General features: G+C 56.4%; 1 protein-coding gene across 26 annotated transcripts in view; it reads right to left on the reverse strand.

Moving 5' to 3' along the window:
* Positions 1–569: 569 nt before the first annotated feature.
* LOC122393486 (protein daughterless-like) overlaps positions 570–21088 on the reverse strand; it is a 68394-nt gene continuing 47875 nt past the window's right edge. For 5 of the 26 annotated variants that reach the window (XM_043389526.1, XM_043389531.1, XM_043389520.1 and 2 more), the window contains 10 exons: positions 12804–12983; positions 12036–12242; positions 11810–11869; positions 11354–11416; positions 10508–10766; positions 10147–10270; positions 8987–9100; positions 7211–7356; positions 2031–2170; positions 570–1707 (listed from right to left, as the gene is read on the reverse strand). In XM_043389526.1, the coding sequence (XP_043245461.1) occupies positions 1669–1707; positions 2031–2170; positions 7211–7356; positions 8987–9100; positions 10147–10270; positions 10508–10766; positions 11354–11416; positions 11810–11869; positions 12036–12242; positions 12804–12983 (1332 nt within the window). In that variant the 3' untranslated portion in view covers positions 570–1668. Of the gene's footprint in view, positions 1708–2016; positions 2171–6996; positions 7143–7210; positions 7357–8986; positions 9101–10146; positions 10280–10507; positions 10767–11353; positions 11417–11809; positions 11870–12035; positions 12243–12803; positions 12984–18097; positions 18179–21088 lie in introns of those variants that run through there. The other 21 variants (XM_043389523.1, XM_043389517.1, XM_043389510.1 and 18 more) reach the window with 14 other exon arrangements.

Genomic DNA, 21088 nt, shown 5'->3' on the forward strand with positions numbered 1-21088 from the left:
TCCCGAATCAGCGTTTGCCGTCAACATGAGCCATTTACGAACTGCCGAGTGCTAAATATATCGACCTCCGGCTCTGTTTGGAACCGTTGTCAATCACCTAATGCCGGCAATGATCTCGGACCTAGTTAGCCGGAGTTCAGTGATAACGGATCTCAGCGGACAATCGACTACGGAAAATCCACGCAGAGTGCGGAAAATGTTTTAAACGCTGCGACGGTTAGCGTTCTCCGCAGCGGTATTCATTAAAGGCAACCTTGCTTTTCAAGCCATCGCGGCCGGCGGCTTACATCAAAGACAACCCTATCGTACCACGTCCACAATCGATGCAATACAGTTACAACAGCTTCCATTTTTTTTTGCTCCTCGTTCCGTCAATTCTATAGGTAGGAACCGTAAGCTACGCTCCCTTTCGAGGCCAAGGTTGAACCATTGAGTTTCATCAACAACTGATAATGGAATCGCTGGACTTGGGTATACCGTAACTGAGTCTGATTCAGCTCACGGATAGCTTACGGTCACCATTTAACGCCACGCTCCTCTCGAACAAACAACGATACACAATGCACGAATGGCACATGGATATATATTTCCTACAATCGACTATCGTACTCAGGTATAATGCAATTCGAAGTACAGACAACACATAGACTGCGCGGTGACACGCACTCAACAAAGAAAACAACGTCTTCACCACCACGCGGGCCACACTAAAAACAATGACCTCTCTCCCACACACACAGCGCGCCGAATGAACTGATTTCGCGCGGAGTCGCCGCCGACTCCCGCTGTACGGCCCCGTCATGGCGGCCGGTCGCGCGCCAAAGTACACCCCGCCGCCGAGACACACCGCGGCGCCCCGCGCGCGCGCAAATTGTCCACCGAAGCTCATCACCACAAAAATAGCAGCAGCGGGTCGGCAGTAGCGCGCGCCACCCGCACACATACACACAGGCTCACACATCGGCGACACAACTCAGCATTACACCGTGCCCCCGGTCACTCTCCCCACCCATCACACACGGTAATGCCAGGCTGAGCAAACGGGGCGCCCGCCGAGCGGGGGCGGGGCAGGGGGGCGGGACGGGGCGGGCCGCTAGCGAGATCAGGGCCCGACGCCCGGCCTATGTACACGGGGCCTCTCACTGACGGAATGCTCATAATACTGACGCGTCGGATGGCCGGCCGGACGGCGCGCACGGCGGCGGCCGCCCGGCCGGCTGACGTCATGAGAAGAGATAAAATAGGGCGAGAGAGGGTGAGGGAACGGGAGGGGACGGGCAGCGGGAGGGACGCACCCCGGGATGAGACACAACGCACGAGCGAAATACGTAATGCACTTATGGAATATCATGCACGAGCCAGGCGCTGCGCGCGGCCGGCGCACGCGGGCCCATCGCTCATAAAATAGCAGCTTTGTACACAGAACACTTGTGCGGCGCCCTTGTCGATTGGTCGCTGCGCGCGAGCCGGCTGGCCGCGCCCCGCCTACGCTACCGTCCCGCGCCGCTGCGCCACCGGGCGCGCCCACTCTATGTACACTAGCGCCACGCAGCGGCGCGCGGCAGAGTCAATAGGTATCACATGGGACGCGCTGCGCCGCGGCTGGCCACAGCGCCACGTGCGGCCGTCTGCCACAGTTCGGGTGTCACTGGCTGCCGTTAGGTGTCGCTACTGTTGATGCTGTAAGGAGTGCGAGGGCACCGCGCCCTGAAAACAAAGACGAATGTCTGTCAGTGAGAAAGGAATTCGCCCAGGTCACCGTACCATGACGAATCAACTGAGCCGACTAACGGCATTACCTTCACATCCAAAAAAATCCGTCTTATTTATGGGAGGAGCTCGAAGGTCCCACGAAAATTATATCCGAATACAATCACCGGAAAATGCGCAGACGTTTGAGTCACAGCGCTATTACCATTCGAGACACTCCCTGCAGTCCAGTTCTAGAAGTAGCCCAACTTGGTTATCATGCAGTAACAAGTAAAAAGAAAAGAAAGAAAAAAGAAGATATCGTACTAGGTGCTACGTACGGCGTGGCTGACGTTGGTCACGTTCATGTTGAAGGGGATGCCGGCGCCGGCGGCGGCCGGGTGGAGGTGGTGAGGGATGTCGTCCCCCTTCTCCTCCTCCCGCCGCTTCAGGCAGGCCGCCTTCGGGTTCAGGTTACGCTCTGCGGAGAGAGGAGGGGACGGGCCGTGTCAGCGGGGTGGGACCGACACTACGGTGCACACTGCACAGGCGCGGATACAAGGGGGGGGGGCCATGGGGGCCATGGCCCCCCCCCTTGGCCGGTTTTTTTCAAAAATAAAATAAAAAGTTAAAAAGTTAAAAAGCTGAAAAGGGGGCCTCCTGAAAATAAAGTGGCCGAAATCCGATGAGTTTTTTTTTTTAACCTACCCACTTAGTTATTTCTTAGAAGACTAGCTGAGAAGACTTCTTTGTTAGAAGATTGGTAAAGCTTTTCATAACTTGGAGGTCTCTTATACTCACAGAGATGACCACTTTTACAGGGCCTCCTAACCTGCACAGAGGGCCTCCAAGCCTGCACAGATGTTGAGATGTTGCCTGAACAGCTAGATAAGCTCAATAGACGCAGTTTTTTTTGGGGGGGGGCCAACAAGTGGGAAGATGGGGCCTCCAACAGGTGGGATTATGGGGGGGGGGGCCTCCTGGTTTCTAATGGCCCCTCCCTTGGAGATTTTCTGGATCCGCCCCTGACACTGCACAATGGGCAATAAACAGTAACACGATAAATTGGAAGTGGGAGTGAAGCAAACAATGTAGGAAATTAAGTTACGATACGAAAAGAATTATGTCTAAGCTTATTGAGCGACGAAACCACGCAAACATTATTGCAAAGAATTCCTTCCAGTTGCCTTGCGCTAAGTCAAAGGAATGCGATCGGTTGTTGCACTACAAAAAATAGCCAGTGAACATCCTTTCCGTTACTATGTGCATTGTGCACATCACCAGAGGAATGCGATCGATGATTAAGTGGGAACTCCGTGGGACAATATGTGACGGCGGCGTCCGTTTGTATGACCACTCGTCAAACGATGCGCCATTTTATAAAAACACCTAGCCATTAATACCAAAACAAAGAGCTCTGGCACCAAGACAAAAATCTGAAACGCCAAACTACATATAGCCGGCCGATACGGTGTAACAAAATCCGAAACAATGGCGGCCACAGGAAAACTCTTACGACACTCAGCTATCCACAAAATTACCTCGCCAGGCACAAAGCCCACTTACAACAAAAAATACGACAGGTGCTGTCCAAATGATCAGTCGACTGCGGACAGATTCCGGTAAATTTCACCGAAAAACGCCACTGATTAGACATAAGCAGTAGTGGTGTCAATTTCAGAAAACGTATGTCCAAAGTCCGTCCAATGTCCAATGCTTACGTCGACTGTCCGTCCAAAAATGTCCAAGCCAGCCATTTGTCCAAAGATGTCAGACACCTACGCAATAGTTTACACTCAACACTGTTATTTAATTTGCTTTTCATGTACCGTTACCAGCTCAAAAGTGTCAATCATATTGAAAGGTGAGCTTTCTAATAGCCAATCAATGTCAAACACGATTAGTAATATTACTAAGTGCTCGAGCGAGGAACATATTGAATATAATTAGATAAATAAAAGAAGTTGACCTTTTCCTCGACATCAAAAATGTAAAAAGCCGAAAGCTACGAAACAAACTGGTTAGATCATCACTATCTAAACCTATCTGCCCTGGAGGCCCACGATGCAACATGTGTAAATCAGATTTTTCAGGTGATTGTACACAGAAGAACGTCGTCTACAGGCTAAATTGTAAGTTGTGTGAAGGAAAGGGTGACGACGGCACATATATTGGCGAGACAAAACGACCTGTTCGACTAAGATTTAACGAACATTTACGAGACGCCTTGAGCGCATCCGAAGGGACCCCGATGGGAGACCACTTCCGTGAGCACCACCCCGGCGCGCCGCTAAACAAATCATCCCTTCCTCTTCAGGTTCGCGTCCTTTATCGCTCCAAAGACCACCCGGACAGAAAAATCGCAGAATCCCTACTTATAAAAGCAAACCGCCCGCACATAAACTCAAATCTTTCGTCGTGGCCAATCATGTAAGCGCCTGTATCATGTGTATCTTGTGAGTGTGTAGCCTTTTCAACTCAATCGATTAATATGTGTATGTGTATATTATTTTGTTATGTGTGTGATGTACATCGGCGTTAGTGTACATACCTTCCATACGATGTGTGTTTGACAGCTACGTGTACAATTGTATATTATGTATGTTACGTACATCGGACACTATGTAGACAATCGGTCTATCAAATAGTTTGCCCTTATGAGTAGCGCCTTTCCTAAAATATCACGATCTTCGGTTTTTGAAAAATGGCAGACAGATTATTCACAGGATCGTCTTTCAACATTGTTATCACGTTGGTTTGATAAAGGCCAGTGGCCGAAAGCTCACCGTTTTTTAAAATATATTATTCGGCTTTTTACATTTTTGATGTCGAGGAAAAGGTCAACTTCTTTTATTTATCTAATTATATTCAAACACGATTACTTTTTAAAAAAATGTTGAGGTGTAGTAAGCGATTGTCCAAAGTTGTCCAAAGCCTGCTGCCATTGTCCAACCGAATTCCGAATTGGACATTGGACAAAATCGGAATTCCGAAGACTCAAGTTCCGATTGACACCACTAATAAGCAGTCACCACAGATACCCCGATAGCCAACTGATCATTTGAACAACACCCAACACAATCGCTTACGGGAAGGCAGCGCACACAACAAATCTAAAAACAAACAAGCTGTTTCAACACAGCTAGGAACCATCAAGAAGCTAACAAAAGCCGAGCTGGCAGACAATCCGACTCGGAAATCGGGACCAGCGCCGCGCGGCACGCTACCCAGACTGACATAGCATGCGATGTGTGCGGTAATTGACGGCAGCAATGCGGTCTGGCCGCCATGCAGGGTGTGTCAGAGCCAAATCCACCGCGGCGAACCGGCCGGTGGACGGACCGGGAGCCCGGTGCCGAACGACAGACAGACGGCGAACAGACAGACGTGCAGGCAGGCGGACCGACAGACAGACAGAAATACAGACAGACGGACCGAGACACAAACAGGTACACAGCTGTCGCTTCACCGGGGTCACGGCCGACGACTGACATTTCAGAGCGAAATGTCAGCCCCAGCTGCTGGCGAGACATTTACAGGGCTACACCTATCATGACAGCGTCCACGTCTTAACAGAAAAGTATCACAGGCCGGGCAGTAAGCACAACAAAATAGACGACTCATCGGAAACAAAGCAAGTAAAATATCCATAAAACGTGTATCGCTCTTATGCACGATCAAACTCAACCCAGCGCCGCAATAACACTGGTCTGGACAGCATACAGCACAGACGCTCAAAACTAACGACCCCAGCCATGAAACCACCCCTCTACACTCACACAAGCTGCCATGGACCATGAGACAGTTGCCTCCCTGCAGACAACGGGACCAACACAGACCACCAGCACTTGTCTCGGCTCTAAACCACTCATTGTCCGTCCAAATCCACCCACCGTGCACAAATCCCGAGAGCGGCTCGTGTAAAAACCATAACGACTCCGTGATACTTAACATAGCTCGTCGGTCTAAGCTGGCGTGTCTGAACGTTAAGTTGGATGTCCTTGAGCACGCGCCAGACTAAAAATTGCCCACTATGATTCTCGCAAAAATCGGATTTTAGCTAATTCATTGCCAGTGAACTACTCAGTAGAGCGTTAAGGGATGTAACCGTTAACAACTACATCGCGGAAAATTAGAAACCCACCAGTCCAAATGAATACAATGGAAGAGAGGCAACGGTTTTACATAACGCTCCTCGTCTATATCCGGTGCAATTCCATTTGAGCATCCGGCCATTGAAAAACATAACACAAGCGCATCCGAATCAGATTTACCAAAAACGGGTGGACGGCGTCGTGACAGGTCCCACAATTTCAGCAAGAAAACACCACAAAGTGATTCCTCGATCAGCAAACGGGACCCAATTTGCCCGTAAGCCGTTTATCCGCGAAACCGGTGCGCTTCGAGCTCAGGTTCGAGCCCAATCTTTCTACACCATCAAATACATGCCCGATGCACCACACCAAAACAACTGACACCAAATATGAACAGGCGCCGCCGGAACTTGGTCATACTATCGTCGGAAAACGCCGGACCAATGATGAGGGGAGCGGTGCGCGAGGGAAGCACCTCTGACACAGTCGAAAACGCTCGACAATCTCAAGGACAACGCTCACATGACGGCACGATACCCCACCAGCCACCTCACCAAGTTCCCCAACACCAATCATGCAGACATAAGAGGCTAGCTCTAGAAAAAAACGACACACCAACACGCCAAAACACACCCTTTTCCAGCAGCGGCGGTGGCAGCTCTGAAATACCTGCCGTCCGTCCATCCACCACCGTGAATATTCAGCCAACCGTAACACAGAGAACGGACAGAGACGGACGCCAACGGATAGCAGGCAGCAGACACACACACACACACACCAACCAGGGACAGTGCAGGCGCACACCACACCCAGGCACCAATCGGGCGACACGACTCACAGACACAGAGGAGGGGTGCGACGGGGCCGGCCCGGCCGACAACACGAGACGCTCGCATAGTTTCAGACACAGAGGCGGTTAGATTGTATGCAGAATACTGCAATTTCACTGTTACAATGCTAAGTTTTTCATGATTGAAACACGATAAGTGAAATGCCTCTGTTTCTCCAAACTCTGCGAGTCCGTGCGTCACGGTGACTGGATTGTGTTCAGTACCGAGGTGTGCGCCCTGCGGTCGGAAATGCTAGCCCATCAGCGGCGTCACTGATTGGCCAGCACTCCGTCAGCAGCGCGCACAGCTCCGGCCGAACACGCACTACTATCCGGTCACCGCGGTCGGCCGTCCGGCCCGGCGGCGACCCGCCCTCGCCTGACCTCGAACTTGCTGCTCCAGGGTCATGATGACATCGACAGCCAGGTTGAGCACGCCCAGCTTGGTCTGCGGCTTGTCCTGCTTCATGTGCGCCATGCACATCCTGCCGAGCTCTTTGAGCGCCTCATTGATGTCGCGAATGCGCACCCTGCCGGGGCGGCGCCGACGGCGGTCAGCCGGCGGCGGCCGGGGCGGGGGCGGGGGCGGCACACCTACCTCGGACCTGCGCCTCCAGCTGGCTGATCACTTCGACGGCATGGTGCAGAATGCCCAGCTTGGTCTGCGCCTTGTCCGTCGCCATGTGCACAGTGACCATGCGACCAAGCTCTTTGAACGCCTCGTTTATGTCTTTGACGCGGATCCTGGGGGGCAGCGGGTCAGCAGCGGTGAAGGCGGCGCGCCGCTGGCCCCTCTCAGACCCGACCGCACTCGGCGGCGACGGCCACAACGAGCATGCCCCAAAAGCTCGCCATTTAGACGGAGGCCTTGCCTCAGAGTGAGGGTGAATGAAAACGTACCCAATTTTTCCAAACGACTAAAGTAAGACAGGACAGGGAAGAAGGAATATTATATAAAGCCGAACCAGAAACTGAACCACATACGCCTTGGGCGTTAGAGACCAGAGTGCGTGGCCACGGACAGGCGCGGGAAGACGGCAAGAAGTGGAGGACCAGGGACACCGGGTAACACAAAGGGAAGAGAGGCGTGCAGCAAACGGCAAGACCAGAAACAAACAACTCAGGCGGCCAGCCACAACAACCAGGCTAACTCAACGCAAACGGTGTACAAACAAACGGTAAATCAAACTGTGTCAATATCCATACAGCAACAAAATACAGCAAATACCGTCAGTACTGTTTAGCTATGAGGGCAGCAGACTGCACTAGGGTACTAGTAAAAATACTGGCTACCCGAAAAATGCTAATTGGTACTCCAATATTCCGAACAGATTTACGTTACTCACAAAAAGCCAAGAATTTTGGCTTATCTAACGGATCATCAAACAAGATTACGTTAAATATTTACGGTCACTGCTAGGCTTCATTATCCAAGAACAAGATCTTACTGATTTAACGGAACAAAACACCAAAAAATAAAACCCATTACACACAACACCGATCTAGACCACAGAAACATATTTCATGCATCGTGCTGAATAATCCCTCCCGACTGCTGGCCTGGGTCTGTAATCTAGTTATCCCCCTCCCCCCTCCCAGATCAGACGCATAAGTCCTTACCATCTCCGTCCGGACAAATACCCACTAATCCGCCTACTTCACCCGCCCACAGCTCACGTCTGCTCAGCTCCAACCCCATCTCCATGTCTCCGTCCCAGTTATCTGCCTCTCATGACGTCACACCCGCCCCACTGACGTCATCAGAGGTAATCGGTCGTGGCCGCCGTCACTGGGAGATATCGTCCAGTGAGATGGGCCGCGCGGCGCCGCACGTTTCCGGCGCGAGGGAGGGGGGGGGGGGCTAATAAACCCGTTCCGGGGAGACCTCAGCCCGTCCCGTCCCTGCGCGGCCCGGCGGGCCCACCTAGACATTCCATTCGCTCAACCGGCCGGTTCAGTTAGCCGAGAGTCGCTCCGTGACAGAGCCATGGTCAAACCTGAGCAAGGTATTGTGAAATTTGATACTCCGGCGTGAGGTGGATATCGAGTAGAAAGCGACACCAACGGCTTTATTTTTTATCGCAATTTGAACGGCATTTTTGAAGGCTTGTACCCGCGGACAGTGGACCTTGATAAGAAAAAGACAGTTACTAAAACGCAACACTTACCTCTCGAATGCCGTCGCAATCAGAAGAATACCTCACCTGCTTACCACCTACCTCTTACCACCTAGCCATCTGAGACGTCCCGTCCCCTCCTATCCTTTTCGGTTTCCTTTCCTGTACTGTTCCTCCCATCCCCATTCCCCAGTACCTATCCGCCCGGCCAGCAGCCCCCGACCGCCACCACCGCGCGCGCGCTCTGTGACACGTACCTCTCCCGCTGGTTGTTGGCGCTGCGTCGCTCCTTCTCCCGGAGGAGTTTGGTGCCCGGGTCGAGGTCAGTCTCATCTTCGCTGCAACAATCGACATCGGACCGTTGTCCAGGGCTGTTTGGCGAGATAGGTGGGGGGACTTGTAGCGGCGCACGGTCCGCGAAATGGCACACAGAAACATACATACAGAGAGCGAGAGAGACTGTGTGTGCAGAGATCAAGCGCACAGTAAATGAAAATAAAAAGATTGTGAGGGGAGCAAAATCCAGCCGTGAGTAAATTAATTGGAGGGGATTTTCAGTGCCGTGAGGTTGGTAATTAATGAAGAGTGATAGGTTGTGTGAGAGTGTGCAGAACTATGATCAGTAGAGCTAGTGGTACTAAAGAGCATGACATCTTCTAGTTATTTCATCAAACGTATCTTAGAAAAAAATGAAGGGTTCAATCAATGAATATTGTTGAATGATTATTTTAATCGTTCTGCGGTTTGACCAATCATTCAGCATTACATTTGATTTACTGTCACAAGGTAAGGCGATTTCCATCAGCCAGGGCTGTTCCTGATTCGAAGACTCATGGGTTTTGCCATGAATTATTGTGGTAAGCTTTGCTTACAACATAATACGACGCTTGACCAGCCATGTATCATATCAACATAGAACCTGTCAACTGTGACAGCAGCTTTGGGGAAATCACAACAGAAACTAGGCAACATTTCCCTAATGCGCGACCACTCCAAAAAGGATCCGGAGGCTCAGACAGACTATGTTAATTAGGGCCTACAGCCGGGCGACAAACAGCTTCCTGCCACTGTGCACTTCCGGGCTGCATGAATGACTTGGGTCGACAATGAATGAGTGATTCAAACACGACAAAACACGGAGGCGGCGTCACGGGCGGAGTTTCCCACCGGAGACGGAGCACAGAATGTTCCACTGGCGTGAGCTTTTCCTGGGCATTCTGTCCGATTCCTCTACATTTGTAAGGTGTCACTATTTCCTTTATGAGCACCACCATGCCTTTTCCTCCAAAGCATGGTACCGATAACCTTCTTCAAAACAAATTCTGAACAAGCTACCAAAATGTTGAATCTCAGCCTGTTTAACCACCACTCCGAAATTAGTGACCGCATGCCCCGCGCCAGAGTCGGCGACACTTACTATCTCCGCGCCCGCTTGGCCTTTGAGGAGGCGGCCGAGGCGGCCGAGGTGGTCGAGGCGGCCACCGAGCTGGAGGACAGGTTGGACGCCAGGTCCGTGCTGTCGGGAGCGTCCTTCCGCTTCTCTGTGAACACCGCGAATGGCAAACGCCCGGTCAAGCACCGATTGCCAGCCAATGAAGCCACATAAGACAGTTGACAATCAGAGTACGACGCCCGCATCATTGAACGCCAACGAGCTATTTAACGAGCCCTTAAAAATGTCTTGAGGAACCTCACCAGCATCCAGCTCTAGGGTACTTTAGACTGTACCCTACCCTCCCCCTCCCCGAGATCCATTCATCCCCCTGTCCGTCACTCACTGGCGCCGGCGGGTGTCCTGTCCGCCGTATCGGTGGGCGACACCAGCTGGCCGTAGGGCGGCGCAGAGCCGGCGGCCGCCCGCAGGCCCGCCACGTGCTGCTCCATGTTGTACAGCAGACCGTTACCGTGCGGGTGCTGCGGCGGCGGCGGCCCGCCGGCGGCCGGGTGCAGGCCCATGCCGGCCGGCGGCTCGGCGTGGCTCCTCATCACCATCAGGGCGTCATCGAGCCGCTCCTCGATCCGGCCCCCCTGTACCACCAGCGGGGGCGGGGCAGGGGCGGTCAGAGTGGGGCGGGGACGGCCGGACAGGGCAGGAGGCCCACCAGTCACAGAGCGAGACTTCAGCAGCTCTCGACTGCATGGCAGCGCTGAACGATAGAGCAGCGACAGGGCAACAACCGGCTCAGCCGCCTCTGATTCAGCTAATTATTGTAGCTTATTGTTTATGGTTATGTTAACATGCTTACGTTTCTTGTGTTTATGAGCATATTCATGTTTACAGCAAAACTGCAATTGTGCATCAATAAGCTTCCGCTTATAATGATCAACTATTAAAATACCAGTGAAACATCAAAATTCATCCGCTTTCCTTGGCGTCTATATTTAGTTATGGCTCGCTGAACTCTAATGAACCATCCGTTTCACTCATCCGGGCTGACCCGGAAACTATCGCTGAAATCCCTCCGTGTTAGTACATCCGAGCCTCAGCCGGAACTGGTTAGTCGTGGGTACCACAGGACACCACTGTTCTCATGCAGGGCGTGTTGGAGGGGAGGTGTGACTGGTGGTAAAGTCCGGTGGGTTATTACGGCCAGGCGACAATTAACACACGCCACGACACTCACCTGTGCGTGATCCCTCAGAAGGCCGATGGCATCATCCAAATGCTCGTCGGGCATTCGAGGGTTCTGTCAAACAGGCCAAACCAAAACGCAAACATCAAACGAGGGTCAAATTATAGACACGGCTCGTCCCGCCATCTGTCGGCGTACCACGCAGGATAAGTTCCTGGGGTCGCCAACAGATAGCAGGCGAGTCGCCGGTGCTGTGACGGTGAGAAAACGACATTGGTGACGGCAAACTAGGGTGACATGCACTAGTGCTGGATGGCGACACAATCGAAAACCGTGACGGTTACTCTCAGACAGCTATAGGTATCTCACAGTCCGGTTCAGACCGGTTTAGGGCGGTTCAGAGCAGTTTAGAGCGGTTGTTCAGCAGAGGTTACACAGGGCCATGCCTGAGTGTGAGCAGCGGCAGGGTGGACAGTCAGAGCGCGGTGTTCAGTCACACATACGTACCGGGGTGGTGGGGACCGCGGCTCCTCCGTACCCGCCGCCCGCCTGCTCCGGGGAATATATCTGAAAACACAGCGAGACATCGTGTAAGACACACATCACACAACTCAAATAAACACAAATAAAAAAACTCAAATAAACATAAACAAATAAACTGAAATAACAGTGTGTTGCGAACAAATCGGGCGAATTAAGCTGGAAATTAGCATTACGAAAGCTGTCTACTCACCGACGCCAGCGCCTTGCCGAGTGTGTCGCCGGTGTTGGGCGGCTGTGCGGGCGGCGGCGGCGGCGGTGCCGAGGGGGGTGGCGCGCCGCTGTACATGGGCGAGCCGGCTGACATCAGCGGGGACACGGCCGCCGGTGTGGAGGACGGCGGCGCGCGGAACGACGCCATCGACGGCAGACCCGTGGACAGGTCGGCGCCGCCGCAGACCTGACGTACGAGGAGAAATAAGGTCAGCGGGGACACGCGAGCGGGGCAGACGGCAGCATCATTTAGCACTCACACACCCGGCTAGAAATGTGGGCCAAGCATGTGAACTACGATTACGTGCAATATCAAAAGAGATGACAAATTCATTTAGCATCAAAATACCATTGCATTCAAGAGAATGTTCAAAGGCAGGAGGATTGGCAACCATGCTTATAAACTATCGCGCGTCTAGTTATGCTGCCTTCAATCCCCCGAACTGTCAAGCTCAACCATACCAATAATAACGCCTACCAGGAAATCTACATCAACAAAAAATAATCGATCACAAGTGTCAGCGCTGTGAGAATTGGGGAGTGTATGGCGCATTGACTCAAGTGTTCGGAGATGTGTGTCCTTTCTGCCCACACAGCCAGCGGGCGCAAAATGCGGTCGACATCGGCCACTGGTCTTATTGACAAAGCAGAAACGGTCCACGCCAAGGCAATGTTACATGGGGAGCGGTAGAACGTCTTACGGTACACGTAAACTACACCACTACATCAGTCGCCACACGTCACTCACCATGCCGTCAGCGATCGACGTCATGCCGTAGTGGGGCGACGCCTGGGCCGTGCCCATGAGGCCGCCTGGCGAGTAGGTCGAATACTGTGGGTTCCACGGATCGCCGCCAGGGGCGCCCCCGTCGAGGAAGTAGGATCCGTACCGGCCGGCCGGGTCCGTGGAGTAGTCATCACCAACATACTGAAATGGAACAGAGACACAGGGTTAGCCTCGAACAGCCGGGGAAACAAGCACTCCGCCCTCATATCACAGGGGTATTTGACAGTCATGCCAGTTGGCAGTAGACGACGGGGGTCGTTTATCATATTCAATGCACGGCCCACATTCCCCCCGCGCACAAAGCCGGTAGCTCGGCGGCTCTGTTTCGCTGGCGAGCGGGGACAGTGCGGAGGCACGATGTTTACGGCCGTCCAACGAGAGAGAACGCCGCCGTAAACCAGACACGCCGCGACAGAATTAATTAAGCCGACGTCGCATAAATAGTCCGTCGATTCATTAGGGAGGAGGCAGCGGCGTAAGACGTACGGGCCCGGTTAGTTACTGCGGCAAGCCCACCCGAATGACAACAAGGACCGCCTACTGCGGCATTATGGACGGGCGTCGTATGAATCATGGTCCACAATCACACAGACAAGCCAGTCGTATGTTGAAAAATCACACGTCTCTATACCTGGATTACCTTCTCGGCGGATTCCACGCGGTTTAGCACGTCTCGGGAGTGATGCATTGTTCTCTCTCTGCTGGTTATTTTAAGCTGTCAAGGATTGGTAACTAATGCTGACGACAAAATACCTCTAGATCCAAGGCTGCGTGTTTTCCAGATAACTCCCGGGTTTCCAGATCCGCCAGTGCATCCTGTTTAAGATCTCTATCCTGAGATCCGTTTTTAAGAGCCCATGCAACACACCACACATGCCTGCACAATAGGAGCACTCCCCAGTTCATTCAGCTACAATAATCCCTGTCAACTAGTATGCGTACCCAGTGTATCGCTGTACCTGCCACGGCTTTTCATAAGCCCCGTGCGCGTCCTGATCCGATTTTCCGTGCTCGTGTTCCCGCCGAGCTGAGCCAGTCCCGCTGGCCGGGCCTCGGTCAGTTTCCGGCGCTCATGAGCGACCGGTCCGCCGCCGGCCGGGCGCATCGCGGCGACAAATACGGCCCGTCGTGAGTCAAGGCTACAGCACGGCCGGCCGTGCAGCTCGCGCCGTGGCCGCCGCGCGGTGCCGGGCTGGCTGGCCGGCCGGCAGGACCGCGCCGGCGGACCGAGCCTCAAGGTGAGCTGGCCGGCCGGTCCGCCGCGCGCCGGCGGCCATTCACAGGCGCCCGGTTGGCTGCGCCGACCCGCGTCATGAGAGCCGAGTCGACCGGTCTCGGCGGCCCCAGAGCCGGGCCGCGTCATGAGAGCTGAGCCGGGTGGCCAGCGGGACATCGGATACCGGCGCTGCGGCCAAATGAGTAATGACGCCGACCATAGGACAATTACAGGATGAATGACTAGCAGCGAACATAAATCAGAAACAAATTGGGTAGGTACTATGAAGGCTCAGTAAAACACATCAGGTCATTTCTCCAACTCTATCACCGGGCATACAGAAATCGACACCCTTTCTCTCGGGTTCGGCGGTGCCCAGCTGGGTCGCCTGTCGTCCCGTATCGGCCGGCGGCGCGGCGCGGTGGCGTCGAGGGTGCCACTTCTCAGCCGGTCCGGTCGCCGTTTAATAAGCGGGTCGGCGCCGCTTAATAAACCGCCGCCGGCCGCCCAATAAACTGGTACGGCCGTTAGATAAACCCGTCCGGGCCCGGTTCGGACGCGAGCAATCGGCCCAATAAAGCGCGACGAGTCTCTATTTACGACAGCGTCTCAGGACTTTACAGCAACCGCCGATGGAAGGCCGGTCAATCGCCCCCCCCCCCCCGGTGGCAGAGTGGGGGGGGGTGAGATACCGCTGCTCGTGTGACGCCGTCACACCCGCCGCGCTGTAAAACGGACCCGCCGTGTCGTCCCAGACAAATTTAAACCGTGCCAGCCGCCTGTCCACCGGCAGCGTCTCCCAAATCGGACACTAATTAAGGCCACCTACAATCGATTCATGGTTATTACGGTCTCGTCGGCTATCGCCATCATTGGCAGCGGCCGGCGCGGCGGCTTCTCACGGCGGCGGCGACGAGTGCGTCACGGCGGTACGGCGCGCATCCATCATGGTCCATCAGCGCGACGGCAGGAGACGAGCCACGGCGTCTGATCGTCGCCCGCGGCCGCCCAAAGCGGCGACAAAGCGGTTTTTAAGGAGGCGCGCCCGCCGGCGGCGCCGTGGCGGCCGGTTCCGGTTCCCAGCGTACGGCGCTGAGACCGCCGTGATGGCCACACATTGTGCGGCGACGATCGCGCTGATCGGCGCATCACCTGTCGCTCGTGCGCCGCGTTAGCCGCACCGCGGGAGTGACAACGCGGCGCACCAGGCGCGACAGGCGTGCCAAGCACGTGTGTCATGGTAAACGATTACTGGCCGTTCTGCGGACAGCGAGATCCAACCCACAGCTATGACCTAAACATAACCGCTCACCGCACATCAGGACGACATACGAGGTGACATCAGCCGCTCAGCGAACGCGTCCGTGCTTCGTGTCAACTTTACACGTAAATGTCGTCACTGTTGTCCACTACACGTGTCTGCGACGTACCCTACCAGCGACATCACAAACAGTCCTGTAAACAGGGGAACGCGAGGCGGCGCGGGGGTGGCGCGGGCGGCCCGACGCCCGGCCGGGACGGGTGGATACCGCCGCGGTCCGAACCACTGTCAGATTATCAATCTGTGGAGCGGACGGTGGCACGGCGAATAAATCACGTCTATTTGTCGCCGCGCGGCCGTTGGCCACACTTGTGGCCACCAAAGGGCCGCGAATCCGGCGTCGGCTGCGCGCCGCGCCACTCAGACAAACATCACATACGTCATAGATTCAGCGGCCCGGCGGCCAAATCAGAAACGGACGTCACCGCAGTCGCAGATAAATTCCGTCGCCGGCCTATCCGTTTCGCTCTAGAGATGATAAAGAATCGCGCCGGTCGCCGAACAGAGAGCGACGGACTTTCGGAAACCACGGGTGAAATTGGTTTTCGTGCCAGCCAACCGCTAAAATTACATGACTTCCTTGGAAGCACTCAATCAATGAGCATCAACACCAGCAAGCATGACGAAACCCCGGCAGCGGCCGACAGGCGATGTACGTCGCGTTTGGCGAACGCTGGCGCTATTTATCATGACTGGGAGCGGCCGTCTCCACACGGAAAAACAATGGCCGGGCCGAGCGGCCGGCATTCCTGGCGCTGTGACCGCGCCAGCAAACGAGTTCTGGCCGGTGCAGCGCGCTAGGTCCGGGCCGTGCCGCTCCGGTGCCCATGCCGCCCGCTGACGTGTCCTGCGGCGCGCTGGTCTGTCCTCCGCCGGCACGGCCTGACACGGCCGGCCGCCGACGCCAGGCAGTCTGCAGTGCCGGACAGCGGCCGTGCCGATCGGTGCAGCCTGCCCCCCGCCTGTCAGCGCCTGCACGGGCCGGCTGCAGCGCTGGCGCCGCGCCCGTGTTCGCTGCACGGCCGGCCGTCTCGGCACACCTCGAACCGCCCATGGCCGCTCGGCTATCGGCCCAGCTCGGCTCGGCTCGGCGTCAGGCTGTCTGGGCCGCCGCATTCCGCCCAGCCGCCGGCGCGGTGGCCGGCCAGTTTTTAGCACGGCGCCCGACCTCTGTCCCTCCCCGGAGAGCGGCGGCAGCCTGCCCCGCCCCAGCCGCCCCGTCACTCCCCCGAGCTTACTCACTAGTTGGCACCACACCCGCCCCCGTCCACTGACCAAACGGTACCCCGAATAACCCCAGCGTCCAGCCCATGCGGGCGCCGCCGAGAGCCGGTCCCCCACAGGGCACGTCCGGTCGACACTCGATATGCACAGGGGCGACGCCATGCGTCATCGGCACCGGACGACCAAGGTCGGCCCCGCTGGGCCAACAGCCCCCGGCTCGGCACGGCGCCGCAGATGAGGGGAGTACGAGAGGCCGCGGCGAAACAAACGACCCAGCAAAGAGCCGAGTGAATGCTAAGTGAAGCACAAAACGTTGACAGTGGTGACTTGGAGTTCGCGATAGTTGCTCCGATTTAGACCGCGCAACGCTCAGGGAGCTCGAACCTGCGCGCATTTCGGTCATTGTTTAAACACCGATCATGCCTCGTGGCAATCAACAAACTCACAAAGAGCGCGGAGTGATATGACTTCCGTCGAGCATCGGTCACCACGTCAGCTTCCAACAACAAACGGCCAGCCGAGATAACATTCGATTGGTCATCTGACTTCCGAGCGGAAACGACGCGCCGTCGCCAGCTCATTCCGCAGCTCGTGACTCCGGGTCACATCAGATACCGTTCCGATCACATCGAACGCACCTTTCCGATCGCGCCACCTCACCACCTGTCATAAATCTAGCATCGACAATCTCCCAGCTCTCCGGTCGCCTCAGTGGTCTTATCCGCCACCAAAGCGCCGACCCATGCCCGCCGTTACACCGATACTCACACACAGAGAGGCCCTTCATCGGCGAGTTCATAGACCATATGGCATCAGCACTAGTGCACGAACACATCACATAAGTGCGCGATTCTTCAAAACGTCGATATGCGTCAAACTCCCTGAAACACCATACTGTTTATCAGGCGCATCATAACATCGTCCGGGCATAAATAAATGTGAGGAGCCTCCCGAGGCCTGGCTCTTCACGGCTCGGCGATCAGTGAGCGCAGCGCCCCTCTCCCTGCCGGCCGGATAACTTTCCACACAACTTCGACCAAACAAGATTAAGTTTCGGCGAAATCAGTCGACGGAAGGGCGATGCTCGATCCAATTTGTACGCCTACTAACGCCCCGCTATCCAACATATTGCCGCCGTCATCTCTATGCGTCCAAACAGCTGTCGTTTAGAAGCCAGAGGTTGTTTAGCGAGCGGCGCCCGCCCGCTCGTCCATTGTTGCGCCGTTCCGTGCTTCGTAGCTTGTTTACAGCAGCGTGTGTTATAAGCATAAACAACTCGCATCAAACCAGCGGAAGCCAAGCGACTATTATTGACGAAGTATTCGCGCTACGGGAAGCACGGGGCAGTACGTACTCACAGCCAGGGCGTTTTCGACAACTTTGCACGTATCAGCGTAAAAACAAGGGCGTAAAAACGCTCACTCATCGCTTTCCAGTATTTACATACAGAACCTTTCACCGATCCCGCTCACTAAGCGGCGGCGGGCACCTTACCTGACTGAGCCGACGTCTCATGTGCGGGTTGCGTCTGGCCATGATGACCATGTCTGCGGCCGGCGGGCTGACGGGCGACACGACACCGGGCCGGCCGCACGCCGACATCGCCGCCGGCGACATCATGGGCGTCATCATGGCGCCAGGCGTCATCACACCGGAGGGCGACATCGCGCCGACGGGCGACATCGCGCCCATGGGTGACGGCGCACCCGACGGCGAGTATTGTCCGTGAGGAGCGTTCATAGCTGCCGTACTCTGAACCCGCCTCTCTGTCCAGAGTTGAGCGCGATCTCAGCGCCGATACCTCCCTCTCAGCAGGCCCTCTGACCGTCCGGTGAGCTCGCCAGATGTGCGGCTCTGTCCAGCAGTTCAGCAGACGGAGCTGGCCACTCGCCAGGACCTGGCCGCTCCAAAACGGCCACGGTCGGCGCGATACCGTCCGACGTCGATAACGTTCACCGAACGGCCGCCCTGACTCACGCACCGAAACACTGACTCAGAATCTTGACGCGACGCTTATATCAGCTCACAGGTCGATCTTGTTGAGAGCTCTGCGTGTCGTGGAGAGTGCGGCAGGTTAGCCCAGGTCAGCTCGGAATACGCAATAAAACTAAGCTCGCTATTTTCGTCCTTCAACTTCACAACATGGAACCTCTTTTCTATTACCTAGCGTCGGTGGAATTATTCCCCGCGGGCCGCGGCGTATGTGATATTCATCCATCAAACACCTAATGAGGGAAAAAACTCCCTACTCGAGGCGCGCGCCGCGTTGGCTCACGCCATCACGAGCCGGCAGCGCCGGCCCGAACTAAAACAATGCCCCAATGACATCAGCGGCCGCCCACCGGGAGCCAAACAGAAACGAGCCGGCGCGTTTCATCGGCAGCCAATCAGTCCATCATCGCTCGATCGACACCTCATTCAGCCGCCCGCGCCGGGCGGGGGCGGGGGCGGAGGCGGCTGTCCGAGATGGGACGACGCGGGAGGTGGCAGCCCGGGGGCGACACGCCCGCCGCCGCCCATCCGCCGCCACGCCCGACGGCCGGTCATGAGCGTGATCAGTGACAGCTCTAATGGCTCTCGGCGACACGGCCAGCATTTAAACTAGCAGCACCTGCCGCGGAAGTCAGCCGCCGCTGACCACACACTGACAGGTCGGGAGCGCCGACACGGCTAAATCGACGTCATGTTCAAAAGCTAACCGGAAGATAGGAAACACCGCCCCTCTTTACCTAACAGCGCGCACACTTCACTCCACCTTTCCCGGTCGGAGACCCCGACACTCGAAAACCCGCTAGTACGCACCGTCACTTCTGCCGAAACCGACCGCCGGCTGCCTATCCGAGGTGTGACCTGGGCCGACCTGCGCTCGCACCTGCTCGCCGCACCGTCTCCGAGTCACTGCAGGGGGCGGCGGGCGCTGCCGAGGTGCGGCCGGCCCCTCGGCCCGGCGCGGTCACCTGGTTGGTCGACGCCAGCGATCACGTCACCCCGCCGGCGGCGGCGACGGCGCCCAGCAGTCTGCAGCGGCCGGCCCGCCGCCGGACCGGGCAACAGTCAAGGCCAGGCGCAGTGCACGGCGCCGCGGCCGGCCGGACAGCTCAGCTAGCCGGCAGGCCAGCACGGCACGGCACGGGCCGAGTGCCGCTGAACGTTGATGTCACCGGAAATAGCGGAGGAAGTGGAGCCGAGACGGGACGTCGGCGGCGCCTCTGAGGTGACAGGCCGTCTCCGGACATGACCTGAACAGTGTCCGGCCGCTGCAGTCACCGCTACCGCCGCCGCCGATTTATTCAAATCGACAATTTGAAAACGGCGGACCGTCGAGTAACCGTACCACAGATTAGCAGCAGACGAACATCTTCCATCGCTCTACAGGAAATCCCACGAGACACATTAGCATTTGCCGGCTGCGTCGTAGATCCAACGACGCCAGAGTCCCCCAGGGCCCATAGTGCGTCCATTCGGGCCACTGTCCTCCGCAGGTGAATGCGTGGTCCGTGTAGAGGCGGCCCAGTGGGCGTCCATGTACCCGGCCGGCCAACAAATTGTTGGGGTCCGGTTGCACGCACGCGACCGGTTACCGTATGGCCCTGACAAATCCCTGGAAACGAGCCAGCACGGCGGCGGCGGCGCGGCGATTCGGCGAGTCGGTTCAGCGGGCTGCACCTCGCCGTGCCAGCCAGCCAGCCAGTCGGCCGGCCGGCCAGTCGTGTCCATCCGCCGAGCAAAAAACAGCCGATCGGCGGCGGCGCTGGCGTCTCCGATACAAAGACACGGCCAGTGCAGGCCGGCCGGCCGGGCGGGCGCAGCGGTACCCGCCGCCGTGCCGTATGGTCAGACCGGCGCCGACGAGAGCGCGCCGAACACCACGCAGCGTCGGCCGCTGCGCTGATGAGGGGTTATGAGATGGAACAAAAAACGCACCAGAAGTAATGGACGCCGTGAGCGATGGGGCGGCAAAGAAAACAGAAGAGAAAGGGTTCCGAGGGGAGACGAGCCGCCGACGGCCGACGGACGAGGGGAGCTCGCCAGATCGCATTGGGAAAGCGAACGAGCACCGTTATACGGGCGCGCAGACCGAGGGAGGGACGAGCGGGTCTAAAACACTCGCCGGTAATCGGGTCCCCTCGCACTGCACAAAGCCAGCCAGTCCGCCGTAATGTAATTAACCGAGTCGGATTTGGCCGGCGTTTCTCTCTCGGTTGGATTCAGAGCAGCCCAGGGAGCGGGATTTCCGAGGTCGACCCGGGTGAGCACGGTCCTGCGGCCGGGCGTCCATGGGCGGCGGCGCTCTGTGCCAGGCAGGGACGGCGTGCCCGCAGTGTCCGGCGCCGGCTCAGAGCCGTGTGAACCCGGGCCCGGCGCAGCTCCGGCGACCAGCTCCTCTGATACTGCCGAGCCGACTGAACCGGCCACTGATCTCACACATAGATCCACCAGTAGCGGCTAATGGCCACACTGAATCACACACCAAGACATCACAGC

The sequence above is a fragment of the Amphibalanus amphitrite genome, unplaced genomic scaffold (assembly GCF_019059575.1).
Source record: "Amphibalanus amphitrite isolate SeventyFive unplaced genomic scaffold, NRLGWU_Aamphi_draft 000537F_arrow, whole genome shotgun sequence".
NCBI lineage: Eukaryota > Metazoa > Arthropoda > Thecostraca > Balanomorpha > Balanidae > Amphibalanus > Amphibalanus amphitrite.